The sequence below is a fragment of the Zosterops lateralis genome (assembly GCF_965231275.1).
Source record: "Zosterops lateralis genome assembly, chromosome: 5".
Lineage (NCBI taxonomy): Eukaryota > Metazoa > Chordata > Aves > Passeriformes > Zosteropidae > Zosterops > Zosterops lateralis.
Genome location: NC_139766.1, coordinates 8,673,985 through 8,692,198, shown reverse-complemented (window position 1 = coordinate 8,692,198; position 18,214 = coordinate 8,673,985). Strand labels below are relative to the sequence as shown.

At 43.4% G+C, this 18,214-nt stretch overlaps 1 protein-coding gene across 3 annotated transcripts; it reads right to left on the bottom strand.

Moving 5' to 3' along the window:
• Positions 1–235: 235 nt before the first annotated feature.
• LOC310909908 (NELL2-interacting cell ontogeny regulator 1-like) lies at positions 236–13,371 on the bottom strand (the record flags this gene model as incomplete). Of its 3 annotated transcripts, none has more annotated exons than XM_083862241.1 (4): positions 236–2,567; positions 6,321–6,409; positions 12,908–13,065; positions 13,244–13,371. In XM_083862241.1, the coding sequence occupies 4 exons, from the start codon at positions 13,369–13,371 to the stop codon at positions 2,502–2,504; spliced, it is 441 nt and encodes a 146-aa protein (XP_083718367.1). In that variant the 3' UTR covers positions 236–2,501. The 3 variants fall into 3 exon arrangements, with proteins under 3 accessions (XP_083718367.1, XP_083718368.1, XP_083718369.1); XM_083862242.1 differs by having other exon boundaries at positions 13,176–13,254; XM_083862243.1 differs by having other exon boundaries at positions 13,186–13,253.
• Positions 13,372–18,214: the final 4,843 nt, after the last annotated feature.

Here is an 18,214-nt window from a genome sequence, read left to right as displayed (position 1 = left end):
AAATAAATTAAAATTATCTAGCTACATTTTTCCTTCATGCTATCCTTCAATTATAAGGAACTTCATCACCACCAAGTATAGAGAAAGGGGTCCTTAAAGAAGTTCACAAAATCATTGCTGTAACTTTATTTCAAATAAGAGTGAGTTGGATTTTCTACTTCAGCAAGTAAGAATATATTAATACATTTAGTTCAAATGCAAGGTATTTTTATTTTTGTATTAAAAATAGCTTTTTTTCCCTGTGTATTTTCCACCTAATTAAAGAACAGACATTAATTAATGCATAAGCACCATCAGTTTGTCAAATCAGAAACAAAGCACACCAAATACTATAATGCATCTTGCCCTTTTATTGTGTTGCATTCTAGACAAAGAGAAGTACAGAATAATCACTCTGTTACAGCCATAAAGTTGCAGTGTCACTCTGATCCCTTTGGGAGTCAGACAACATCCACTTGTCATTCATTCCACCTTTCTATCGTAACAAGCTGCGTATATCAAAACTCAGCTATGAGCAATCATTTTTTCTTTTTAATGAAAACATGAACAGAAAACCCCAGTTCTTGCAACAGGACTTTGCAAGGTTCTTTAGGGTACCAGCAGAATAAGCATGCACAATAGCAATACCAAACCATAGACATGCTGCCCCCTGAAAAGGGGAGCTGTGCTGGAAAATTCACAGGTTTGTGCTGGGACTCCATCTCCTGCAAAAAGCTGGCTCAAAAGCTGTGCATTACTTTGGTCCAAATATAAGTGAGACTAAAGGAGCCAAAGGCTGATATTTTGCAAGGAAGCTGTGTTAATCCTACTGTTTTCTTTGTACAATAAAATTTGGTCTGTGTGGAAAACCTCTCTTGCTCTATTGACCAGTGCCACAGTGCAGTGTGAAGCTATCACAAGGGAGCTGTTGCTGTGTCATGCTGCTTCTCTTGTACACAAAACAGGTCCCAAGGACCTATAAAGGGGTTTGCTGGAATACCAGAAAGGACAAAGTAGATTTTCTTATTTGAAATGCAGGTACCACACACTTTTCAAACAACTTTGGCAAAATATATGGCAACGCACTTCTTTGTGTTACTGAGTATGACTGTGCATGAAATAATAAGTTGGCAGTGGGTCAAAGTTCCCTATTTCCCTGCGTTTGATGTAGACAAAATGGGAGAGAAGCAGTTTCAAAACATACAGACAGCTTCCATCCTAATTTACTGACCAGGCTGAGAGCAAAGTATCAAAACTACCAGCCATTTATGGAAAGTCAGACATACTGATAAGAATTAGTAAAATTACTTTGAAAATCTCTTTTTTGTTGATCCTGCTCCAATATTCTTGTTTGTATAAAAGTTTCTAGCCTGTAGATCCTTAGATAGATGCTTGAGCTGATACACAAATCTCTACTTTGGGGATGATGTTTTAAGCTAAATGAAAAAAAAAATATTATCAACAGGAACTTTCCACTGGGCTGTTTTCTGTTCTCCTTCCCAAAATAAAGGAAAAAATGCAAACAATGAGAAAAGATTTGCTATTCTCTTCTAAAGAGTAACAAGGCACAATCTTGTTGTTTACACTGCTTAAAATGTTTCTCTCTTGTCTCACACTGCAGCAGGAATACAAATAATGTCAGCACTGTAACCCACCGTGATGGAGTGCAGAGCCCATGCAAGAGCTAAGGACAATTTTGGTAGAATTTAAGTATTTCCCAAATACAACTTACAAGAGAATCCTGGGCAGGCAGGCATTGTGTAGGCTTTCTGCCAAAGCTCTCTGTAGAGGCCAGTTTGAGTGGTTCATTCCAGCATGTGATTTGCTTAATGAAAGACACTTCTCCAGAAGATTTTGGCAAACGCAATCAGTTCAACTGCCAGGCAGTATTCATGTGATTACAAATGTTACTGATCACATTAGATACTTAATAAATCTCTCCAAAAAGATCACAGCTACTGTGTGGCTCTGAAGAAATTAGAATTGTGAGACAGATTACTGTGTTTGCTTTGCACTGGACTATTGATACAATTGGGGAACAAATCCCCTCCTTGGACTGCCAAGCAGTCAGTGGTAACTATTAATTTCTATATAATGCCAAGTCTGCTTGTTTGTAAATGTTTATTTATGCATCGTGGCAAAGTTGCTTCCTTCTCATGTTATTCTTCTATAAATACATTAAAAAATTTGACTTCACTGACTTTCACAGATCTATGGCATTTCACATAAGCCAAGAGGTTGTCCTAAGAGTCCAAGGACAATTTTTGGTGTTATCCTTGCATAAAACCCATAAGCACGACTTTGGCACTGTTTCTTCTCTTGACATTTCAGCAGATGCAATATCACATAGAGTAATGATAAACCACAACAAAGCAAAAATAATCTAACTGAGCTATACCTGTTTTGATAAAAATCCTTTTCCTTATGGTGGAGCACAGCTTGCACTCTGTATCTTCCTGTAATTTACTGAACAGCATTTTAAAAATGAGTAAATGTCCATTGGCCAAATCCCAGTTCTTATTTCAGTGTATTGCACGAAAGCAATCACACAGGCCTCTTTTTTCTGCTCTCAGGAGGAGGGCTTCTGTCTGAAAAAAAAAAAAAAAAAAAACACCAAAAAAAAACAAAAACAAAAAAAAAAAAAAAAAAAAAAAAAAAAAAACATGAAATCAAAGAACTGAATGTATTGCTTTAAAAGAGTATATAATTGATTAGATCTAATCCCTCTGCACAGCTGTAGCCAAGGTGCTCTGCTGAGTGAAAAATCATAGTTATTATTGCTGGTTTTCATCCAGAAGAAGTGATGAAATGAGTATATTCAGAACTGAGACACAGGAAGAGTATTTTTACAGTTTGAATGTTTTCATTTTCACAGTTAACTTCTAGGGAGTAGGCTGTCAAAATTATTAAAGTGTCCTTTATAAGCGCTGCGACAAATTCCACTTTCAACTGCACTGCTCTTAATTCCTTTGTGGTGATTGATGGCTTCCTGTTGACGATGTCTTCAGTCCTGTATAATTTAATTGCACTGGATAGCAAGTGCTGAAGAGCCAGTTGTGCTCTCAGTTACACTGCTGTTTCTCTAGACAACTCTGAGTTGAATCCAGCTGTCAGTCTAACCCTGTTGTCTGAAACTCATAATCTTTCAGGGCAGATTTAGGTCTGAGTGTGTGGTTCCTATTTCAATCTGAGTTAAATTACTGACAATTGCTTTATTACCAGTACTCAAGCAAAAGCTTAAAAACTATTCCCAATATACATAATTTAAAATTTCTTGCTGTTGTATTTGGAGCTCCTTAGTGGAGCAGCATTTCCAAGCTTTTTTTCTCCGTATACAGGGGGAAAAAATAATTTTAGATCTTTAAAGATTTTCAAGTATTATTGATTTAATTATGATCAAATAACTTAAATATTTTGTAGATTCTTGTCATGCTTTTGGAGAAACAAAGGCTGAATCTTTTGCATGGCACCATCGTTTCAGAAGCCAATTTCTCATGAGACCCAAAATTGTTGGTGCAAGGAAGTCATATCAGCAAGTACAATTGTGACTGAAGAGAAACTTCTTCCTGAGCATATCTTGTGGTTTTCACCCTGTGGTCTGCGGTCCCTCAAGCAGTTTGTAGATTGGCTTTGAAGAGTTTCTTGAGGGGAGAACAAAATAACTTAGTGGGCTTAAATTCACTGTGAATGAGTTTCCCACCTGCACTGCAAAAGGTGAGGTTTGAAACCCACTTGTTAAGAAATTGTCTCAAAGCTCTGTGAAACAACAAGGTCTTCAGTCTGCTGGTGTTCCTCCGACCTGGTACCTCCTGACACATTAGACACAGCAAAGGGCTGATTAACAAAGGCAGTGCCCAAAGGAGTAGCTGGGCACTCTTGGGTGGGTCCTGTTCCCCTCCTGCCTTGCTTGGGCAGCAGTACCTCTGTCCCCCAGCAGTGCCCACTCTGTTATTTATTTCTTGTTGTCAGACTGCAAGCTTGTGCAGGACAGGCTGCTTCAGAACGGCTTTCCCTCCCCTCCCCAGCCCTATATCCTCCTCAACTCAAACTTTTGACATCCACCTTTGCATTAAAGAGGGCTTGTTCACATTCCTTGCCTGCTTTCACTTATCAGCTTAGTGCAATGGCAGGCACTGTTAAACACTGCTCCCTGCTTGCACAATGAAATCTTGGATGAGTGAATGCTCCCATTGTTGGGAGCCCAGGAGAAATCATAGAATCATCTTAACATCAAGCAGGCTTATTGGATTTCACAGTAATGCCAACAAGCTGTCACTGCTACCACAAACTCTGCCTGGGCGTCACTCAGGACTATTTACAGGCAGAGGAAGAGCAGCTCTGGGAGCACTCAATTGCAAACTGAAAGACTGTGAAAGAGAGGTATCAATTACAAAAATTAATTGTGGCCTCGATGGCATTGGCTTAGAAAGTCCCTGATATGCAGGAGCAATCCTGCATGAGGCGTGTCCTTGTAGCAACAATTGCAAAGACTCAGGAGTTATTCAATGAGGTTATTTGTGTGTCAAACTTGAGAAATTATAGCTGGTCAGCATGAGCCAAGGCATCAGCAGTGGAGTAAGGATATGGAAGCTCTACCTTTCAGAGTACAGAAGGCCACAGTGTGCCATTTGTAGGGCCTTGGCTGATGTGTTTCACTTTAGTATCTCTGCATCACTCAATAATTTGTGTTTAACCAAAGTGTCTCTGATAGAAAGCCCTTTGGATTATCAGTCCAAAGGCTGGGAAAGGTGCAATACAGCCTTTATTTACTAGTAGTATTAAGCCCAGTTGTCTAAGGATGGGTGATCTTCCAAACAACTGGTTCTGTTTGGTGTTGTGATGCACCGTTCCTATGCCTCTTGCCCTGTAACACTGGGAGCTATCTCAGTCAGTGCCTTGGCATGTCAGGGCTGTCCAGGTCCTCACAGAAACAGAAATTCATTTTGTGGCACTCTGGGACCAGGTTCTCCCTTTATACTCTGCCTCACCTCTTCCAAGACAGCACTGCTCTCTGGTGGGCTGCATCCTCAGTCCACTCTCCAGAGAGAACAGACATCACAGACACATCTGAGTATCTCTCTGGGTGGGATTAAGGAATTGTGCTGCCTTCCTTGCATTCAAAAAAATCCTTAACTTCCCATGCAAAGCCTGTTGACAGTAGATGAACCAGCACAGCTGCAATTGCACCTGGTCTTGATATGTCATGTGTAGGTACAAAACATTTCAGCTGACCCTAATCCAAACAGGTGGAACTCTGCTATGCACCAGAAGAGCCCAGCACAGCTGCTGGAGGTAAAGCCTCTCTACTGACACTTTACCACTTAAGAGTTATTTATTAGTACCCCAGTGCATGGGAAACTTTTGGAATGTAACCCACGCTCAGAACTTTGTCCTAATCACTTTGCTATTGATAGCTCAAGGAAGCTGAAGTCACTCCAACTTTATTGTATGGGGCCTGACATGGCTGCCCAAGGTCACGAGAAACCAAAAGCAAAGCTACAAAATTGTCTTATGGTTTGAGATACATAATTGATTTATGTCCCTTTGGTTGGCTTTGCTGGGAATGACAGTTTGAACTGAGTGTGACTGTAAAGGAGCAAGGAGCCCTTCCCACCTGCCAAGAGACACGGCTCTGCTCAAAGGGAGGAGAGAGACCTTGTGTGGAGGGGCTTTATCAGAGGAGAGAGACCTCCTGCTTCTTGCAAACTTCAGACAGCAGGAGAACCACCGTGGTAAATCCTACCCTGGCCAGTGTGCACACATTTACAAACCCACACATGTATGAATTACTAAAATCGGGGCAGTTAACACACCCTCATTTTGTTCACTGAGACCTCTGGAGAATGGCGTGTGAAGTGGCAGAATCCCCCGTGTACTGTGACAAATGCATGAAAAAATATGCTTTTCCCTTTTTCACCAAGTATCAATCCATGAGCAAAGGGGGTGTGTGCGCTTCCCTTTCCTCTGCCAGCCCTGCCTGCCACCTTCTCCCTCTCCCGCTCCTGCCCAGTGAATAGTCAGTCCACAGCTTGGAAGCAATGTTGTGAGGCAGAGAGTAAATAATCTGTCTTGTTTTCCTCTCCTCTGTACATCTTCTTTCCTCCTCCGTTTGGTGCAGGGACTGTCTGAGGTAATTCCTTAGCCTGTTATGCAAGAAGTCAGACTAGATGATCATTAATGAACCTCTGCAGACTGTGAAAAAATAATCTGTGCTTGGGATAAACCTATTTGCTGGGATGGGAGTGAGTCAGCAGAGATGTCATGTCTGCTGTAGCCAGACAGGCAAACCTGGCGGCTGTGAGATAAAGGCTGAGGGGAAGCATTCCTGCAGAAACACCTACCCGCGTGTCGAGGTTGTACGCCGTCTTCTTTAGATCCTGCAACGCCCTCTGCATGAACTCGAACGCATGGCAGTCAACGCAGGGACGGCCTGCCGAGAGAGGGAGAGCACATCACTGTCACAGCAGGACATTTGGGGTTCAGCAATATAGAGGAGGAATACTCAGACACCTTGCCAGGAGAAACTCCATCTTACCAGGCACCCACACCTGTATGTGGGCAAAATTAGGGCTGCTGTATCTATCTTTGTGCAAATGTGAGAAGATCAGCAAAACCCACAAAGAGTACTTTGCTGTGTGTGCTGTTCTGAACATGGCCCAGACTTGACTCTGCCAGCTGCTTCAGCCCCCAGCCTCTCCCCTTAAAACTGAAATCCTTACCCCGTCTCAGACATGGGTTAATTCTCACCAGATACACTGAAAATAGCAGTTTGCAGTGGTTCAGGGACCAGACAGGCAGGTCTGTTTTTACAGGAGCTCTTACAGAGCGGCTTGGCAAGGGACAGTGCCAGATCTGTATTTGCTTCCTTTCACCTGCTGCTGTATTTTTTCTCTGCCAGGAATGCAAAGCATCCCACTGGCTCTGCAGCTGCTGCCAGTGTGTGTGCACAGAGGGGCAGGGCAGGGAAAAGGCAGAGAGCAGAGGAGGAGGGGACCTGACAACAACTAAAACGGCTCACTTCTGAACCTGGGCATTTCTGTTCTGCCAGGATTCACCCTGCACTGATCTCTGACTATTTGAAGTCAATGATGTGTGAGTTTTCAGAAGAAGAAATTGAAGACACTGGAGGAGATGCAGGGGGAATGGGGAAAGACAACATTTCACACTGATCACAGAGCCTCTGTGTTGGGGGGAGTGCTGAAATCCTTGCCCTGTGCTGCTCTACCAAAGCAAAGAGGGTGCAAAGCTGCTGTCTGGAGCCAGGGACCTGCTGAGCAGCACTGCAGCACCCATCTCTGCCTGGCACCCTGCTGCCAGCACTGCCTTCTGAGTTGTACCTGAAGCAATGGAGCAGCCATTGTGCTTGTCGCTCGCTCTTCAGCAAACCTCTTAGGGGCTTTGATCTGTTCAGGAGGAGTTTCTTTCCCACCTGTCCTTCTCCATCTCCCTGCCATGCAAGTGGCATCTCAGGGAGACCTGGGGATCAAACTAGGGGTTTAATTCCCAAGCTGTAAGGAGATGCAAAGTCCCCACCCCATTGCTCACCAAAGACTCTGCCTCTCCAGGCACAGGAGTAGTGACAGGATGGTTTTGAGCACACTTTGAAGACACTCAACCCCCTCCTGCTTTCAGTATTTCAGTAATTTAATTGTTTCCACTTCAGATCATGAAACAGAGCCCTTAGAAAGAACCTGCATGCTCAGGCTGCTGTCAGCAAATCCATCATTCGCTGGTGTCATGACCTGCTCCCTACCCTTGCTCTAGTCTGCTCAGAAACACCCTGCCCTGGCTCCACCTCGGGGAGCTGCTGCATGCCCTGAAGTGCTGACAGGCACCAAAGTGTTCTCAAAATCAGAACCTGAAGGAGAAAAAAACCCAAAACATTCAGGTGATAAATTAATGTCTCCTGCTTCTGCACTGGGGAGAAAGCATGTTTGAGGAGAGCCATGAATTCCATTATCTGTCACTGCTTATCATGCAGGAAGTCTTCCCAGGTCCTTGTGAAAGCTGTGATGGGATGGTTGTGTGGGATCATTTATTTATGACAGCCAAGTGCTTCTGTGTGGACAGGGAGGTACCAGTGGAATGGTACAACCTTGCCAAGTGGTTATTCTGCCAGCCCTGGGAAAGCAGCTGCCCTGGTATCAAAGCATCTTCTGCAGAAGGGTGGTGGCACAAAGGACACCTGCCTGTGCAGCTCTGGGTGTCCTGAATCAGCACCTGCAAAGCTCCTAACACAGCACTGCCCTCCAAAGTCAGAGTGCACATGTAGCCAGTTTCACCACATTACAGGGTATTCACTCTTGAATGTTGTTTCTTGGGCTGTGTACCATGGTGGAGGGTCCTTCTCCAGGCACTGCTGTCTCTGGGTCAGGTCAGCATCCCTGCCTGCTGGGAGCCAGTAGCCAATGGCAGATATTTGAGGAAGATATAAGAATAAGTGTCTAGCAATGTTCTTCTAGCCTACCAGAAGGCTGGAGGATATCCTGCGTCTGACTGGTGTTTCTACATCTGATAAGCCCTCCACGAATTTTTCTCACATTAATTTGCACTGTTGCTTCCTGAGTCCATGTAAACTTTTGTCTTCTGCAACATCCTGTGGCAATGAGTTCCACAGCTCAGCTATTCACTGAGTGAACAAAATACCATTCCTGTCTGCTCTGAAGTTGACATCTGCTGCTTTCATTTCCTGCCTCTAATTTTTGCAGTGGAAGACATGGTTATTAAACAATCACCAACTTTGTCCCACTTCTGACTTTGATGTTCTCCATCACTCTCTGCCTTGGTCTGCTTTCCAGAATGAGGAGTTGAGCTGCTAAGCTGGCCTGTCTAGGGGGATTTGATCTCTCTTCATGCCCATAATATTTTCAGCAAGGTATCCATGGACATTTCCCCACAGAAATATGTCTAAGCATCTGTTTTGCCAAACAAATCTAAATATGTGCTGTTGCCAATAGGAGCAATCCCACTGTGCTTTCTGTCCTTGGCTATGGCATCTCACGCTTCCACTTGCTCACAGCAGGAGTGACAATGCAGCTCCTCCATCAGCTGCATCACTGATTTTTTTTCCCCAGAGCAGATCCTGAATGCCCAAGTTCGGGGGCCAGAACAAGAAACAGTGCAAGGAGAGGAAGCCAGGTTATGGAAAGGGCAGAGGCAGCACAGGCTTACATCAGCTTAAAGCAGTCATGAAACCAAATCTTAAGTCACATCATAGCAAAGTGTAGCAGAGTGCTATTAATTCCTTGCTGACAGCTGGAAACAGACTATCATTCATAGGGAGACTTAACAGGTCTGTAGATTAACATAATGAGAATTATCAAGAGTCAGCTATAACTCTTTAAATGGGTCCTGTCAGCACAAGGACTGTATGTGTCTGTGTGTTTTGGGAGAAGTAGGGGAAGAGAAAAAAAATATGTTTCCTGGCTTCTCCTTGGTGAAGAACTGGAACTGAAAGCACTGTGTGAGTCTAATTTACTTTCCCTTACATACTCTTGGTATTTATTCTTTGTATTTCATGCACCTTGGCTAATGAAAACTTCTGGTCTTCAGATTCCATATTTTAGCTTTCACAGTGGGTGATCTGGGCTATAAATGCAATGGGAGGTTGGGGAAATAGATATTTATTTTTTTCTACTGGATTGCAGAGAATTTTAAGGAAAATAATCTGTGATTATTAGTAGCACCACTTCAAACTTGAACAGTGTTTTGCATATCTAAGTTCTGTGAAAAAAGTATAAGGACACAATTAATAATTGCTAATTAGAATTATGCATAAAAAGCTGTGTCTGGCTGTGTGACTGGCAGAGAACAGGGGATGGTGCCCCGAGCTGAGATCTCAGTGCTACACACAGGACAGGATCTCTCTGCAACGCTAAAGAGATCTGTGACTCACTCTCATGCTCCTCTCCTGTGACTCCTGCACCTCCCACACTTGTACGGAGCATTGCTGTCCCTGTCCTGCTCATGATGCTGCAGGAGGGACACATTCCTCCCACCAGGTGGGAGAGAGAGACACTGTGTGGTCCATGCGGGAATGTTCCTGCTAAGGGCGTGCTGCCAGTGCCGTGTCACACACTTTGGAGCAGAGAAAAGCATCGAGCACCACGCTGCTCTGTCCTGCAGAAGGACACTAAATATGGTCCATGACCGTCCTATATCCCTGGTTAGAAGGTGCACTAGAGACCCCTTTCCCCTCTGGGTGATCCAGAGTCCCACAAACCAGCAGTTTTCCTGTGCTGGCAGTAAGGACTTAAGTGCAGCAATAGGGAAAGTGTGTGCTTGTGCTGCAGAGGCAGTGCCCCCTAAATGGGTCAGTGCCCATGGGGATCAGCTCCTTCATGAGACATACCCAGGGGAGCATCAAGAAGGAAGAGATCCAGGAGCGTCTGTACTAGATCACATCAAAGGATTGCCTGACCCAGTGTCCAGTCTCCCATGATCTACATGTCTTGAGGAATACTGAAAGTCTGGGAGCATTCCCAAGCCTCGAGAGCATGGGATAGCTCCACTCTGGAATGGTCAGGTCTGTCTTCCTGATAGACAACTGGCCTCCTGTCATGGACACAGGTGTGCCGGGGTCTATCCTAGCAGGTTACTGGTACAGTCATGTCCCCATGCCAGGATGCATCCCTGGGCACTGTTATAGATGAGACCTTTGTGACCAGCAACTGGCTGCCTTGGAAGAACATGAGAACAGGGCAAGTCTGGAGAGATGCATTCCCAAAGACCTTCCCAGGTCCCAGGGGTATGCTAAGGCAGCTCCTGAGCCAGAAAAAATGCCCTGTCTAACAGCCCTTTCTAGGATTTTATTTTTCCCCCTTGAATTTAACCAATGGGCACTGCAATCTTGTGCAAACATTTAGCATCCACAATGTCCCAAGGGAAGAGTTTCACAGGTTAACCATCAGGAAGAGCTCTAGCAAGCAAAGGAAAGTGTCCAGAGCATTTAGCAGCTATGCAGCACTCTCTCAACAAGTGGCTGATGAGGAGCATCAGGAGCTGCTTGTGGCTTTAAAACTCTGTCTCTGCAGCAGCCCCAAACAATTTACAATTCACAATCAGCAGACAGCCTTGCTCCTGGCCTGGTCGCAGACAGAAACAGCATTATGCTTTTGTAGCAATGCTCACAGCCTCTGTTCCTTGGGATGGGGCAGTGTATCTGCAGGAGCACTGCCACAGAAACCCTCCGACCTGCCCTTCATTCCACACTCTCACATTCAGGAGTAAGACAAGACAAGGAGTCTTTCCTAAAGGCTGTTCAAGGGATTCCACAGCCTGGCTAGAGGATGGTAATAAGATGGTAAAAAGACTCCTTGATATTGTAAGAAGGATGGGACAGACTTTTTTGTGGGGCCTGTCGGTATAGGTCAAGGGCTAATGGTTTTGAAAAAAAAGAGGGTGATTTTAAATTAGTAAAGGAAGAAGTTTTTACTATGAGAGTGGTGAAGCACTGGCATAGGTTGCCCAGAGAGGTGACAGATGCCCCTCCCAGGAAATGTTCAAGGTCAGGTTGAACTCGACTCTGAGCAACCTGATCAAGTTGAAGATGTCCCTGCCCATGGCAGGGGGTTGGACTAGATGAGCTCTAAAGGGCCCTTCCCACCTTTCTATGGTTTTATAATTCTGTGAGACTTGGGTCAGAAACCCTGGCCTAGAGTTTTGTTCTACAGTTCAATTGGGAGTTTTCACTACACAAGTAGAAAAAGAAACCACTGTACACATTTTCCCAAATGTGTTGACTTGCCTCTGCTAACACTGACACACAAAGGGTACATACAATTTACTTTCCAAGCCTGATTTTCTCTTTGAGGAGATAAAATGGACTACTCATCACAAAACTAATTAGAATTAATGGATTCCTAGGAATCAGACACACAAAATACTATTGAGGTCTGGTTTAGAATAGACCAAAACTCAGCCCTAATTTAAAAAAATCAGAGAATGGAAGAAGAGGGAAATTCAACATCTAAGTTCCATTAGTTCCATCTAATAGAATTAACTGAGAATAAAATGTAGTGACAAAATCAGATGTTGTATTAAATATTCTGATAGTCATGGAAAAAGATAGCTGTGATACAAAGTAAGCATGACTAAGAACTAGAGATTTGTTTTTATGCAATTATCTTCCTTTGCTTTTTGAGTTTTTTTCCAGAGGACATTTTATGTTTCTAATGAGTAGCTACTTCCCAGTTGCTGTCACCAAAACATCCTGAGAACATCGACTCTGTCCCCTAATAAGTTTGAACTATTGCCTCATTTTGGAGCTGAGAAAGTTTGGAGATTTACTCAAAATGACAGAGGAAACTCATATAGAGCTGTGATCCAAATTCAGAAGCTCCCAGCTCTGTGGTGTGCTCAAGCCAGTCTGTCATATTTATTTATTTTTTAGGTTTGCAAGATTTCAGAAATTTATATCTGCTTTACAAATGCATTGTTTGGGTAAACATTCCCTGTGTTAATTTGTAGAAGCTACAAGAAAGTTGAACTTGACCTATTTTTCCAACCAAATACTAAAATAAGCAAGATGCAATGCCTCAGCAGAACTACACACAAATTTTCTTCTAACAATACTCAGACTAGTAAGGACATCAGATGCATTGTGGCAAATCTGCGTATATCAATTAAAACTGTCTTGTGAAACGAAACTCTCAAGAAGCAGATCTTAAAGACCTATGAACAAAGAGCTTGAGTACCAGTTCAAATGAAAATTATGCAGTTAGCATTTTTTTTTCCTGAATAACTAATCCTTTGCTTGCTTGCTGCTTCTATGACAGTTTTTTTCATGTGCTTTGCTGACATGGCACAAACTCATCATTACTCGCTCGTTAATCAGGCAACACCAAGTTCCCGTGGAGCTGAGTGCCCGTGTGGCTGCTGTGGGTGCAGTGGAGGAAGGCAGGCAGGACAGGGTGCAGCAGGTACCTACTTTCTGCAGGAATGACATTCCCGGGGTCCTGGCCAGCCCCCACGAGCCTGGCGCTGAGCAGGCTGAGCACCGAGAGGAGCAGGATTCCCACACGCATCTCACTCCAGACGGACGGCAACGCCATTGCTCTCATCAATAATTCAAGCTGTCTTCCCTGCCTGGAACAAGGAGAAGCAGTGAAAAATCAGCAGTTTGCTCCCTGCACGCTCCTCACAAAGAAGGGGGATGAGACATGATGAGCACAGACCCCGTGCACACACAAACCCACTTGCACACACCACTGCCGTGACACGCCATGGGCTCCAGATGCACCCCAAGGACCAGCTTGCCCAGTACCTGATCTTTGTCCTCCCCTGTGTGCCAGACCCTTGGAGCAGCTGTGGTGAGCAGGCAAGGCTCCAGCAGCCACTCTGAGCATGCGCCCCTTCTGCATCCCCCCGTTCCCTGATTAGGGTCATTGCCATGGAGATTTGCTATAGCAACACAGAAATATTGGAGCTGCCAAGAGGAGAAGATTTAAAGGGACCACAATGTGATGGATGGTCACTGATGCACTCCTCCTCTGCTCCCAAAGGCCATGCCCTCTTCTTGGCAGACAGTGGCTTCTGCCACCCAAATAAGAGAGTCTTGGGCAATTTTTGTGTTGCTGTAATTCCCGAAGGGGCTGTGCTGAAATACACAGCTCCCATCCCTTGCTTTAGCTGTAACTAACTTAAAGTGAGATTCCATTCTATGAGGTATCGAATGAGAGGAAAACTCGTAAGTTTGCTTGGCTAAATGAAGTTGCAGGCCTGCTGGCCTGTACTTGGGGGAAGAATCCATTATGGTCTTTGTTTAACTACACAAAAATGAGGCCTTGTGGACAACAGCACCCCTGGCATCACGTGGTGCCAGAATGAAAACATGAGTTTCAGGAAAGAGACAGGAAGGAATTACCTATACGTGCAATAACCTTTGATAAGGTAGAAAGCACTGAAAGGTAGAAAGGCATCCTTTAAACACAAGGGGAGCAAAATAAGGAAGACAAAACCCAAGGGAAGAGTTTATTCTCTGTTCAGCAGAAGGGGAAAGTTAATCAAGTTGATGCCTTGAAAAGTGATACAGAACTAAGCATCTCTATTATCTACCAATGAAAATAAGGTAAGCTAGTGAGCAGAAGGCTCACATAAATAATACCAGTGAACATATTTTAGGTGAAAACATTTAGCAGAAATTCACTTTGGTTACTGATGCTTGTAGGTTTGTGATAGGTCCATTTTCTATGTTTTGATCTGCCTGGAGCTCTCTTTTTACTCAGGGCTATCATTAGACATACAGAGATTGAAAGAAGAACCTAAAACAACCACCATCGACAATTACTGCTGAGAGCTCAGGGAAGACGTGACTTATGCCAGTCTTGGAAAAGGGTAAGTGCAGTGGCTGTGTTTAAAATGAGGAAGAGAACTGGAAAAAACACACAAGCCAATTTACCATCCATCCCTGAGAATGTTTTTGAAGCAATAATCCCACCAACATTTTGTAAGTGTTTGAAAAACAAGAACTGGAATTGCAAATAAGAGCTCTTTGTCAAGAATCAAGTCAAACTAGTTTGGTATCCTTCTGTGACAGGGTAACAGGCCTTGCATATAAGGAAAGCCATATTTAATCAATTTCAGGGTGATCTCTACTGCTGTGTCACACAGCATTGTCAGAAGCAAACTAAGGAAACCTCTCTGAGGCCAGCAAAACCGTCTGGGTCACTGCCGAGGGTTAGCAGTGGGTCACTGTCCCCATGGGAAGATGTATCACATCAGGACTGCAAAGACTCAGTTCAAGAGTTATTCAGCATTTCATTAGACAACTGGATAATGAATAAGCAAAGTGGTTATTTAAGGTGTAACATCATCCTGGATGTTATAAGCAATGCTGGGGGAAAGAACTAGAATTCTAAATCAGGCAGACAAGCTAGAAAAAGGGTCCAAAACTCAATGAAATTTTATAAAAATAAGAACAAGGTGCCACACTTCATTAGGATTAATGAACAGCTCATATTTGGAATGGGGAACAGCCCCTTAAGTGGCACTTCTGTGGTGAAGCTAGGGAGTCATAAGCTGAAATTGGTTTATAATATTGTCATTTCCCCCAACAATACAATTATACTGGGACATACAAAAAAGAAGTGCAAGAGCTTAGGCTGCCTTCAGCACAAGGCCTGAGCTGCAGTGCTGTGTCTGGTTTGGTCACTGCAGTACTAGGAGCTATCAGAGACACCAACAGCAGCACAAATAACAACAGGTTTAAATGGCATCCAGAAGGCACAACCAAAGCCCCTAGAAAACTTCATAATGAAGATGGCACTGGGATGAATTTCCTGCAGAAGACAGGGGCACATTTAAGCCTGCAGGTATAAATTAGACATCATTTGGGAATGGCACTGGGGTAGTGGCCCTGCATAAAGACAAGGGAAGGAGTGATTTCTTATTGATACCTTTCCCTTCCTGTCTCTCCTAATTCTGTGATTAAGAATAATTTTGTTCCCCAGGTAGTCACTCCAGGTCTCTGTGCTGTAATTCCAGCACAAACACAGATACCCCTGGGAGAAATTCATTGCCCTTGTGCAGCATATGAAATTCAGACTAATTATTTCTCCTCCCTCAGTTATCAGGGCAAAAGAAATGTTTTTTCTAGTTTAAGCAAGTATGATGTCAGAACATTCCCCTTCTGGGATGGGTCACTGATAAGGCAATTCAGAGACATTTGGCTGCAGGGTAGTTGGCAGGGGCCACAGTTTCTTAATCTGCCTTTAAACAAGTAAACCACAACCTTGCCAAGGAATTGAGAGGTGAGGGACTGGTGCACTATTTGACATTTTAGCTCACAAACAGAATAAATTTTATTGTCTTTTTTTCTGACAGCCATTTCAGGCCTGAGAAGGACTGAAAATAAAATCACCTTGTCCCTCATCCTATGAGAGAATGATTCACCTTTGCTTGATGGCTCAGGATTTTCTTTAAACACTAAGTCAGTGAGGGGAAGTTTGGTGAGGGGGAAAATCTCCCTCGTGAAATGACCAATTTGTTCTTGGCATTATTGTTTGACAAGTTCCTTATCTTAGAGCTTCCTGGAAAACTTTTCAAGAGTCTGACCACAAGCTGAACCTTGGTCAGACTGCAAGGCTTCAAGACATTGAAGCTGTCCCAACAAAGTCCACATGACACTGCAAAACAGGGATGTGACTGCAAACAGGGAGTATGATAGAAATTTAGCACCAAGATCCTTTAGTGTAGGAACAAATCAACTCCAAGAGGAGTTCACCACAGTGTAAGATGTGGGAAAGCACCCAAGCTTGATCAGTTCTCCAAAAATCAACTGAAGCCAAGTGTGACAAGTATCTTTAAACACTTTCAAAAGCTTGGAACACTTTCAGCTATGCAGGAGGGGCTGTGTCAAGCCGTTGTGAAATGAAGGTCAGTTCAGACTTTTGGTTCCAAGAAAAAGTAAGAACCACTGGCAAAATACCAGTTTTCCTAGTTTATTTATGAGGCTTGCACTCGACTGCTGGAAATCCAGCAGGCATCACTGTGCTGGACATGGGGTCAATTTACAGTACAGGCAAGGGTTCTGTGCTGTTTGTGTGCTCTGAATGCCACTGGGGACAAAGCTACTGCCAATCTTATCCCTCTCTAGGAAGACAGAGGCATGTCAATTATTTACTTGCCTGACTTGTGTGTAAAAATCCTTTCTTGAATTTATGTGTTTGGGAAGAAACTCTTGGCAGATATTTTAAGTGCTGGGATTTGGGCAGGTTATTCCATGGCTACCAAAAGCAGAGTGACCAAAGACACAGGCAGGTCTCTGCACAGCCTGTCTGTGCTTACAGAAAGGGCAGGCGGGGAGATCTCATTCTAGTTTAGGAAAACTATTGACTTCCAGGATGTGGTTCGACCTTCCATGTGTAAAACTGTATATAAAACAAATGGGCAACATACCAGCTGTTAAAAGGCATTTAAACATTGTTCAGGTCCTGCTTCAGTGCAAGCCCAAATTTTGAGTTAGTTAAATTTAGTGCTGTTGGCTGAAACCAGACACGGTTCACAGGCTGGATGCTGTGTTACAGTGTATATATAGTCCAGGACAAATGCAAGAGCTGCTTAAGCAAGAAGCCTTGTGTAACAAATTTAGTGCATGGATGAAGTTCTGCTCTTTACCAAGGAAAAAAAAATAGCCCACAATGCCCAGAACTTTAAGAGACAAATTTTAGCACTGCAGGTGGCCTCCATGAAAGCCTGGACTTTAGGCAGTCACAAACATTGGTAACTCTGGGCTTTGTCCTGAAGTTTGTGTCTCTCCCCAGACCCCATATTAAACTGGAAAGTTGCCAGGTGAAACTGCATGGTCATCTTTAGAGGTTGCAGTCAAAAGATTAATAGATACAACCTCACTAAACCTGTGGACTTTAAAGCCTGTTGGGATTTATGCAAAGGAATATGCTAAGTTTCATCTGCAGAAGCCACACAAAACAACAGATTTTGTTAGCACTGGCTGCCTAAATTAACTGAACAAAAGTTAGTGCAGCTTTAGTATTAAAAGGTACTTTCTGTTAGCAGATCTGTCCATTAATTTGGACAAGATGAAACTCTCTTATAAAGAAAAGCTCCTACGCTTTCTATTTTGTAGAAAACTCCCATAGATGAATATCCTTATACACATCAAAATGTCATGTTATAAACACTTATAGCACTCAAAGCTAAATAGAAGCTGTGTTTTTCTCTTTCTCTAATGATTCACACAGGTCTCTAACTGCACAAAAATCCCAGTGATGGGACTCCATTTTTCTCTCCGTGTTGCCAACTTCTTCCACCTATGTTGCTTTTGCATAGCCAAATGCTTTATGGACTTTAGGAATAAAATAAAAGAATTGGGTAAAAATTAAGTTTTAAAAGAAAAGCATCAACTCTTAGAAAATATCTAACAATTAGATGGAGGTTTGGGCTGAGGCTACCATTCTGTTTTCCTGAGCATGAACATTAAGTGCAGCTATTAATGTATACACAGAGAATATTCAGATCCCTCCACATCTAAATAAGAAATTGAACATTGTTCTGCCTTGAAATCTGCATCCTGCTTACTCCGTGGAAGGGTCTAACTTGCATCACCAGTCAGCACTCTTTCCAGCTGATTTGGACTCTCAAAGAAAAGTGAAGATATAAAGAATAATGGGAGGGTTGCCAATCCTGCCCCATTTTCAGACTCTCTTGAGAAAGAGAACAATCTATAGTTTTGTCACTTGAATAACCAGAAAAGTGCAGTGTCACTTACTTTGATTTA